The 9388-nt window shown below is 54.2% G+C and overlaps 1 protein-coding gene across 1 annotated transcript; it reads right to left on the reverse strand.

The window, feature by feature from the left end:
* Nucleotides 1-756: 756 nt before the first annotated feature.
* On the reverse strand, nt 757-4635 carry LOC122194219. The gene is made up of 3 exons (XM_042895142.1): nt 3498-4635; nt 2376-3449; nt 757-973 (listed from the first exon to the last, which is right to left on the reverse strand). The coding sequence occupies exons 1-3, from the start codon at nt 4571-4573 to the stop codon at nt 757-759; spliced, it is 2367 nt and encodes a 788-aa protein (XP_042751076.1). The 5' UTR covers nt 4574-4635.
* Between the last annotated feature and the right edge of the window lie 4753 nt (nt 4636-9388).

Consider the following 9388-nt stretch of genomic DNA (forward strand, 5'->3'; position numbering starts at 1 on the left):
GACCCCAAAATGACCCCAAATGACCCCAATTCTGAGCTCATCCAGACCCCAAAACAACCCCAAACTGACCCCAAAAAACCCCAAATGACCCCAAAAACCCCAAATGACCCCAAACCGACCCCATCACCCCGTGACCCCAAATGGGTGTGGGCGGGGCTTGGCTGGGAGGCGTGGCCTAAGGTCAACGTGGGCGGGGCTTTGGTAAGGGGGGCGAGGCCTGATGTCACGTGAGCGGGTGGTGGGAGTGGTCAGCGCGTAGGTGTGGGCGTGGCCTCCGGGTATGAGGGCGTGGGTTTAGGGGCGTGGTCTGAATTTCTGGGGGCGGGGTCAGCGTGTGGTTGTGGGCGTGGCCTCTGATGTGGGCGTGAGGCGAGATTGTGTGGCCGTCAGGGATTGGTTGTGGATGAGACTTCCTCTAGGGGGCGTGGCCTGATGCTGTGTGGGCGTGGTCAGGGAGAGCGTGTGGGCGTGGCTTTAATCGGGGGCGTTTCCTGGTGTTACGTGGGCGTGGCTTTTGTTAAGGGCGTGGCCTGAGGTTACTCTGGTGTCAGGGAGTGGTCGTAGGCGTGGCTTTTGGTAGGGGGCGTGGCCAGGAGTTACGTGGGCGTGGTCAGTGATCATGGTGGGCGTGGCCTGAGGTTATATGGGCGTGTCGTGAGGCTACGCTGGTGTCAGGGAATGGTCATAGGCGTGGCTTTTGGTAGGGGGCGTGTCTTCTTTCGTAGGCGTGGCCAGGGATCGATGGTGGGAGGGGCTTTAGGTGTTGGGCGTGGCCTGAGGTTCTACTGGTGTCAGGGAACGGTCGTAGGCGTGGCTTTTGTTATGGGGCGTGGGTTGTTCTGTGGGCGTGGCTAGGGATTGGTAATGGGCGTGGCTTTTGGTGGTGGGCGTGGCCTGAGGGTCTGGTGTCAGGGAACGGTCGTAGGCGTGGCTTTTGGTAGGGGGCGTGGCCAGGGCTCGAAGGTGGGTGTGTCTTTTGATTGTGAGTGCGGACTGAGGTAATGTGGGCGTGGCCTAAGGCCGCGCTGGTGTCCGGGAATGGTCAGAGGCGTGGCTTTTGGTAGGGGGGCGTGGCTTATTATGTGGGCGTGGCTAGGGATCGGTAATGGGCGTGGGTTTTGGTGGTGGGCGTGGCCTAAGGTTATATTGGTATCAGGGAATGGTCGTGGGCGTGGCTTTTGGTGGGGGGGGCGTGGCCTGAGGTTATACTGGTGTCAAGGAATGGTCGTAGGCGGGGCTTTTGGTAGGGGGCGTGGCCAGGAATTACGTGGGCGTGGTCAGGGATCGATGGTGGGCGTGGCTTCGGCGGGGGCAGGCAGAACTCAATCCCCCCAGCATGGAGCAGAGCTCCAGCAAAGCTGCACCCTGTGAGCAGGAAGCTGCGGGCAGCAGTCGATCCATTGCTCCCCACCTTCCAGGCGCTGGGAGACGCATTTATTAGATTTCATTAGCATGCAGCCCCTCCCCTCACGCCTGCAGAGGTGGGGGGTTTCCTCCGGGTGCCGGTGGGACGATGAATCGGAGTCTTCCTCGCTGTCATCCTCTGACCCTGCAGGAGGGGCAGGGCTCCGGTTCCCCCCTCTCTGATTCCCCTCCCTATGGTTCCCATCTCCATGGTTTCTGTCTCTGGTTCCACTCGCTCTGATTCCTCTCTCCATGATTCCCCTCTCTATGGTTCCTATCTCTCTCTGGGTCCTCTCTCCATGGTCCCCCTCTCTCTGGTTCCCATCTCTCTGGTTCCGTTCTCTATGGTCCCCCTCTCTCTGGTTCCCCTTTCTATGGTTCCCATCTCTATGGGTTCCCATTTCCATTGCTTCTGTCCCTATGGCTCCCCTCTCTATGGGTTCCCCTCTCTGGTTCCCCTTCCTATGGTTCCCATCTCTGTGGTTCCCCATCTCCGTGGTTCCCCCTCTCTCTGGTTCCCCTTCCCACGCTTCCCATCTCCATGCTTTGACTCTCTATGGGTTTCCATCTCCACGCTTCCCATCTCCCTGCTTTCTGTCCCCATGGTTTCCTCTCTCTCTGATTCCCCCATCTCCATGGGTTCCCCTCTCTGCTTTCACCTGATTCCCCTTCCTATGGTTCCGCTCTCTATGGGTTCCCATCTCCATGGTTTCTGTCTCTCTGGTTCCCTTCTCTCCGATTCCCCTCTCTATGGTTCCATTCTCTGTGTTTCCCATCTCCATGCTTTCCTTTCTCTCTGGTTTCCTCTCTCCCTGGTTCCCCTCTCTACGCTTCCCATCTCCATGGGTTCCTCTCTCTCCACTTCCCCTCCCTGTTTCCCCTTTCCAGGCTTCCCCTCTCTGTGTTTCCCCTCTCTACGCTTCCCATCTCCACGGCTCCTCCTCTCTCTGCTCCCTCTCCCCCCCCCCCACAGCCCCCTCCCCCCCGCCGCCATTTTGGCGCTCAGCTCCTCCGCTTCAGCCGCCATCTCCCGCAGCGCAGCCGCTCCTCTCTCCCGACTCCAGGCCAGCAGGAAGCGACATTTCCTCCGCGCTCGGCCCAACCTTTCCCTCTCCTCCCCCCTTTCCATCCTGCCCGCCCTCTCCAGCATCACCTCCATGTGATGCAACGCCGTCTCTGCGTCCTCCGTGGGTCGATGCCGGCTGCGTCCCCTCATCAGCTCAGCCACGGCCGCGACGGCGCCGGCGTCGCCCAAAGGACACTGAGGGTAACCGGCAGCTTCGGCCGAGCGCCGGGCATCCAGCAGAGCCTCCGCGGTGGAGGAGAAGGGCCGACGGCAACGCAGAGCCGCCGAGACGGCCATGGCGGCCATGGCGACATCTGGGAGGAAGGAATCGTCCCCCACATGGAGGCTGAGGGCGAAGGCGTAACCGTAGAGAACGTTGGGAAGCTGGAAGCGCAGCAACGGGGATGGGGTTGGAGCACGGAAAGAGCTGAGGGGGGGCACCCAGGTGGGGGTGGGGGGCATCGGGCCTGGAATGCCGGCGTCATCATCGTCGCCGTCCCCATCGGTGTCACCGGCGTCAGCGCCGTCCTCATCGCCAATGGTGACCCCACGGCCACCACTGACCCCACTGTCATCGGTGACACTGTTGTCATCGCCGTCCTCACCATCATTGGTGACCCTGTTGTCACCGCTGACCCCAATGTCATTGCTGACCCCACTGCCACCACTGCCCCCGTTGTCACTGGTGTCCCTGCACTCCAGCTTCTTGCTTTCCTCCTCCTCCTCCTCCTTCCTTATGTTCTCACTCTTGCTGGCCACGAAGGCTTCGCTCTTGTCAGCCATCTTGGCCGCGCTCTTGTCAGCCACGTTGGTCACCAAGTCTTCGATCTTGTCAGCCATCTTGGCTGTGCTCTCGTTGGCCACATTGGCTGCGCCCTTTTTGGCCACGTTGGCTGTCCTCTTACTGGCCACACTGGCTGTACCTTTTTTGGCTAAGTTGGCTGTCCCCTCATTGGCCACGTTGGCCACACTGGCTGTCCTCTCATTGGCCACACTGGCTTCAGTCTCACTGACCATGTTGGCTGTCCTCTCATTGGCCACACTGGCTGTGCCTTTTTTGGCTACATTGGTTGTCCTCTCATTGGCCACGTTGGCTTCAGTTCCATTGGCCATGCTGGCCACACTGGCTGTCCTCTCATTGGCCACACTGGCTGTCCTCTCATTGGCCATGTTGGCTTCAGTCTCACTGACCACGTTGGTCATGTTGGCTGTCCTCTCATTGGCCACGTTGGCTTCAGTTCCATTGGCCAAGTTGACCACATTGGCTGTCCTCTCATTGGCCACATTGGCTTCAGTTCCATTGGCCAAGTTGACCACATTGGCTGTCCTCTCATTGGCCACATTGGCTTCAGTTCCATTGGCCAAGTTGACCACATTGGCTGTCCTCTCATTGGCCACGTTGGCTTCAGTTCCATTGGCCAAGTTGACCACATTGGCTGTCCTCTCATTGGCCACATTGGCTTCAGTTCCATTGGCCAAGCTGACCACATTGGCTGTCCTCTCATTGGCCACATGGGCTGCACTGGCCATCCTCTCATCGACCACCTTGGCTGTTTTCTCCTTGGCCACCCTGCCGTCCCTCTCATTGCCCACGCTGGCCGTCCCCTTGCTGGCCGTGCTCTTACCGGCCACACCGTCCTCCTTCTTGCTGTCTGTGCCTTCGATGGCCGCCGCGCGGTTGCTGCTGGTCCCCTTCCCCGCCCCGGCCGCCCAGCCCTCTTCCCCTCCCCCGATCTCCTCCACCAGCCTCCTCCTCCCCCACCACCACGGCCTCCACGGAGGCAGCAGCCGGGCGGCCTCCCCGTTTTTCAGCATCCTCCGGAATTCGGCCTTTTGCTCCTCGCTCAGCCGCCCCCACAACCCGCGCTCTTCTCCCCCCCCCGCGCCGTCCCGCAGCCTCCCCATGGCGTCCCCCAGCCGGGCCCTGTCGGACGGCTCCGGAGGCGGTTGGGAGCTCAGTTCCCGCAGCACCTGCTCGCGGTAGAAGGCCTCGGCGCAGGCCCCGTGCCCGCGGTAGCAGCCGAGGGAGCAGAGACGGCGGTTGCAGCGGGGACACGTGTACGGAGCGCCGGCGGCCCCGCAGTGATCGCAAGAGGCCGCCATCTTGGCTCGGCCGCGCGGGAGACTTCCGCTTCCGGTCCCCGCTTTCGTCTATTCCGTTTCCGCTCGGCTGCTTCCGGAAGCGCTCGATTTCTTCGGCCCCGCTCGGCTCTTTCCGTTCCCCCTCGGCTTCTCCCGCCCCCCTCTCGGCCCTTTCCGGTCTCTCCTCTTTTCTTCCGCTCCCACTCGACTCCTTCCGAAAGCGCTCGGCCTTTTCCGTCCCTGCTCGGCTCTTTCCGGTCCCTTTCGGCTTCTGCCGCCCCCACTCAGCTTCTTCCGGCCTCTCTCGGCCCTTTCCGGTTCTTCTCGGCCCTTTCCGGCCTTGCTCGGCTCTTCCCTCCTACTCTCCGCCCACCTTGGCTCTTTCCGGAATCGCTCGGCTCCTTCCGCCCCAGCCCGGCTCTTTCCGTCCCTCCTGGGCTCTCCCTCCTCCCACCTCCCACTTCGGGTCTTTCCGGAATCGCTCGGCTCTTTCCGTCCCTCCTGGGCTGTCCCTCCTCCCCCCGCCCACTTCGGGTCTTTCCGGAATCGCTCGGCTCTTTCCGTTCCTCCTGGGCTGTCCCTCCTCCCCCCGCCCACTTCGGCTCTTTCCGGAATCGCTCGGCTTTTTCCGGCCGTCCTGGGCTCTGTCCCCCTCCCCCATTCTCGGCTTTTTCCGCCCCCGCTCGGCTCTTTCCGCCGCTCGCAGCGCTCCCCACCCCCGCACGGCGCTCCCCTGTAATTAACAGCCGCGCGGCGCCTGTAATTAACGTCTGCGGGCGCCCCGCCTCTAATTAAGGCTCATTAACACCCCCGCCGGGCGCTGAGGGAGACGGGGACTCATTAAGCGCAGGTTTCGCTTTCCCAGCGCTGAGATGGCCCCAAAGAACCCCAAAACTGCCCCCCCAAAAACCATAAACGACCCCAAATAAACCCAAATAGCCCCAAAATGAGGGGCCAGAAATCCGAAATGTGGGATTTGGGTTGAAAAAAAGACATTTTTGGCCCCAAAACGGAACTCCGGGCTTTGAAAAGCGAGGATTGGGGGCAGAACGATGAGGGGTGGGCTCCAAAATGGGGTTGAAAAATGAAAATTTGGGATTTTTTTGATGGGAAGAGGGGAAATTCGACCCAAAATGGGTTCGGGTGCTTAAAAAAAAGGGTTTTGAGACACAAAATTTGGGGTTTTGACCCCAAAATGGGGTTTTGGCGATTAAAAATTGGTGTTTGAGGCATAAAATCTGGGGGTTTGGGGCAAAAAATGGAGATTTGGGCCCTTAGAGTTTGGGATTTCAGACCCAAAATCGATGGTTTGGGCCCCAAAATGGGGATTTTGTCCACAAAATGGAGCATTTGAGACCCAGAATCTGGGGTATGGGCCTAAAAATGGGGGTTTGGACCCTAAAAATGCGGAGTTTGAGAGCCAGCATCAGTGGGCCTGGGTGCAAAAATGGGGATCTGAGCTCTTAAAATCGGGCACTGGGGACCCAAAATTGGGGATTTGGGAACCAAAATCGAGGATTTGGGCCAAAAATTGGCATTTGAGCCCCAGCATCAGGGATTTGAGACCCAAAATGAGGGATTTCAGATCCAACATCGGGGATTTGAGCCCCAACATCAGGGATTTCAGACCAAAATCAGGGATTTTGGACCCAAAATCGGGGATTTCAGACCCAAAATCAGAGATTTGGGACCCAAAATCAGGGATTTGAGATCCAACATCAGTGATCTGAGACCAAAATCGGGGATTTGGGACCCAAATTCAGGGATTTCAGACCCAAAATCAGGGATTTGAGACCCAACATCAGGGATTTGGGACCAAAAATCAGGGATTTGAGCCCCAAAATCAGGGATTTGAGACCCCACATAGGGGATTTGGGACCCAAAATCGGGTATTTCAGACCCAAAATCAGGGATTTGAGCCCCAACATCAGGGATTTGAGACCAAAAATCAGTGATTTGGGACCCAAAATCGGGGATTTCAGACCCAAAATCAGGGAATTGAGCCCCAAAATCAGGGATTTGAGACCCAAAATCAGGGATTTCAGACCCAACATCAGGGATTTGAGATCCAACATCAGGGATTTGGGACCCAAAATTGGGGATTTCAAACCGAAATTCAGGGATTTCGGACCCAAAATCGGGGATTTCGGACCCAAATTCAGGGATTTCGGACCCAAAATCGGGGATTTCGGACCCAAAATCAGGGATCTGAGATCCAACACCAGGGATTTGAGATCCAAAATTAGGGATTTGAGACCAAAATCAGTAATTTTGGACCCAAAATCGGGGATTTCAGACCCAAAATCAGGGAATTGAGATCCAACATCAGGGATTTTGGACCCAAAATGAGGGATTTCAGACCCAAATTCAGGGATTTCAGACCCAAAATCGGGGATTTCAGACCCCAAATCAGGGATTTGAGCCCCAAAATCAGGGATTTGAGATCCAAAATCAGGGATTTCAGACCCAAAATCAGGGATTTGAGATCCAAAATCAGGGATTTCAGACCCAAAATCAGGGATTTGAGATCCAAAATCAGGGATTTGAGACCAAAATCAGGGATTTTGGACCCAAAATTGGGGATTTCAAACTCAAATTCAGGGATTTCGGACCCAAAATCAGGGATTTGAGATCCAACATCAGGGATTTCAGACCAAAATCAGTAATTTTGGACCCAAAATCAGGGATTTCAGACCCAAAATCAGGGATTAGGGATCCAAATTCAGGGTTTTCTGATCCAAAATCAGGGATTTGAGCCCCTAAATCAGGGATTTGGGACCCAAAATCAGGGATTTCAGATCCAAAATCAGGGATTTGAGATCCAAAATCAGGGATTTCAGACCCAAAATCAGGGAATTGAGACCCAAAATCAGGGATTTGAGATCCAAAATCGGGGATTTCAGATCCAACATCAGGGATCTGAGCCCCAACTTCAGGGATTAGGGACCCAAAATCAGGGATTTCAGACCCAACATCAGTAATTTGAGACCCAAATTCAGGGATTTCAGACCCAAAATCAAGGATTTGGGCCAAAAATTGGGATTTGGGCCCCGAATTCCGGGGTTTGGCCCCAAAAAAGGCCATTTAGACCCCAAATTGGGGCTCTGGACCCCGGATTTGTGCAGCTCCCACCCCAGGGAGCATCGGGGCAATGAAGCGCACGGCAGTAATGAACGGTTAATAAACTTCTTTATTTGCATTTTACACGATTATTTCTTACATTCTCCATTAATTTCCCAGTAAAGTGCTGAAAGGGCGTTGGCGTTTTTTGGGTTGGTTGTTTATTATTTCGTTTTTTAATCTCTCTATAAAATATATATTTTATATCATTTTCTCCCATCTCTTTTGTAACTCAGCCTCCGACACGAAGGGGGGGGGAAAAGAAAAGGGAATTCCACCCGAATCCCAAATCTGAAGGAAATCAGCCCAAACTGCGCTGCCACCCCGCTGTGCTCCACCTCCCCGCTGCTTTTGGGGTTTATTGGGGTTTGGGGGTTTTTTTAAGGGTTTTTTTTTTGTTTAATTCCTGCCAGCGAAGCCCAAAAAGAGCAGAAAATGAGAATCTGCCCCCAGAATTAAAAATGAGAATAATAATAATAAAAAAAGCAGCGGAAAGGGGGCGTTTGGAAGGAAAACGCTGAGGGAAATGGGGGGGAAACGGAGGGGGAAAATGTCTGAGTGAGCAGATATGGGAATAGGGAGCAAAATGGTGGGAAATGGGAGCTGGAATTTGGGGGAATAGGGAGCAAAATGATGGGAAATGGGGAAATTTGAGCTGGAATTTGGGGGAATAGGGAGCAAAATGATGGGAAATGGGGAAATTTGAGCTGGAATTTGGGGAAATAAGGACCAAAATGATGGGAAATGGGGAAATGTGAACCAAAATGATGGGAAATTTGGAACATAGGGACCCAAATGTTGGGAAATTGGGAAATGGGGACTAAAATGTTGGGAAAGTGGGGACATATGGAGCAAAAAGTTGGGAAAATGAGGAAATATGGACTGAGATATTGGGAAAATGAAGAGATGAGACCCAAAGTTTTTAGAAGAGGGGAAAATATGGAGCAAAACGTTGGGAAAATGAGGAAATACAAACCGAAATTTGGGGGAAAATGGGGGAAATGTGGATCAAAATATCAGGAAAAAGGGGAAATATGGACCAAAGTGTTGGGAAAAGGGAAAGAAATGAACCGAAATTTTGGGAGGAGGGGAAACAGGAACCCAAATGTTGGGAAAATGGGGGAATATGAGCTGAAATTGTGGGGAAAGGGGGAAATAGGAACCGAAATGTGGGGAGAAAAGCAGAAATATCAACCAAAATGTGGGGAAAAAGGAGAGAGAGGAACCGAAATGTGGGGAAATGGGGAAATAGGAACCGAAATTTGGGGAAATAGGAACCGAAATTTGGGGAAATGGGGAAATAGGAACCAAAATTTGGGGAAATAGGAACTGAAATTTGGGGAAATGGGGAAATAGGAACCGAAATTTGGGGAAATAGGAACCGAAATTTGAGGAAATGGGGAAATAGGAACCGAAATTTGGGGAAATGGGAAAATAGGAACCGAAATTTGGGGAAATTTGGGGAAATAGGAACCGAAATTTGAGGAAATAGGAACTGAAATTTGGGGAAAAAGAGGAAATCTGAACTGAAATTTGGGGAAAATGGGTAAATATGGCCCAAAATTTTGTGAACACTGGGAAATACGAAATTTGGTAAATAAAAAATAGGGGGAAATGTGACCCGGAGGAGCCGAGGACGAGGAAACGAGCGGCGGTGGGAAGGAAGGGGAAAAAAACCACCAAAAATGGTACAAAAAAAAAGAAAAATAACCAAAA

The sequence above is a fragment of the Lagopus leucura genome, unplaced genomic scaffold (genome assembly GCF_019238085.1).
Source record: "Lagopus leucura isolate 7727_CA_CO unplaced genomic scaffold, USGS_WTPT01 34642-0_obj-0_obj, whole genome shotgun sequence".
Lineage (NCBI taxonomy): Eukaryota > Metazoa > Chordata > Aves > Galliformes > Phasianidae > Lagopus > Lagopus leucura.

Coding starts and splice junctions, on each gene's coding strand:
- LOC122194219 (XM_042895142.1), bottom strand. CDS start 4,573: ATGGCGGCCTCTTGCGATCACTGCGGGGCCGCCGGCGCTCCGTACACG. Junction 3,450..3,497: donor GCCAGTGTGGCCAATGAGAG/GACAGCCAACAT, acceptor GGCCAATGAGAG/GACAGCCAGTGTGGCCAACG. Junction 974..2,375: donor GCGGCGGGGGGGAGGGGGCT/GTGGGGGGGGGG, acceptor CACAATCAAAAG/ACACACCCACCTTCGAGCCC.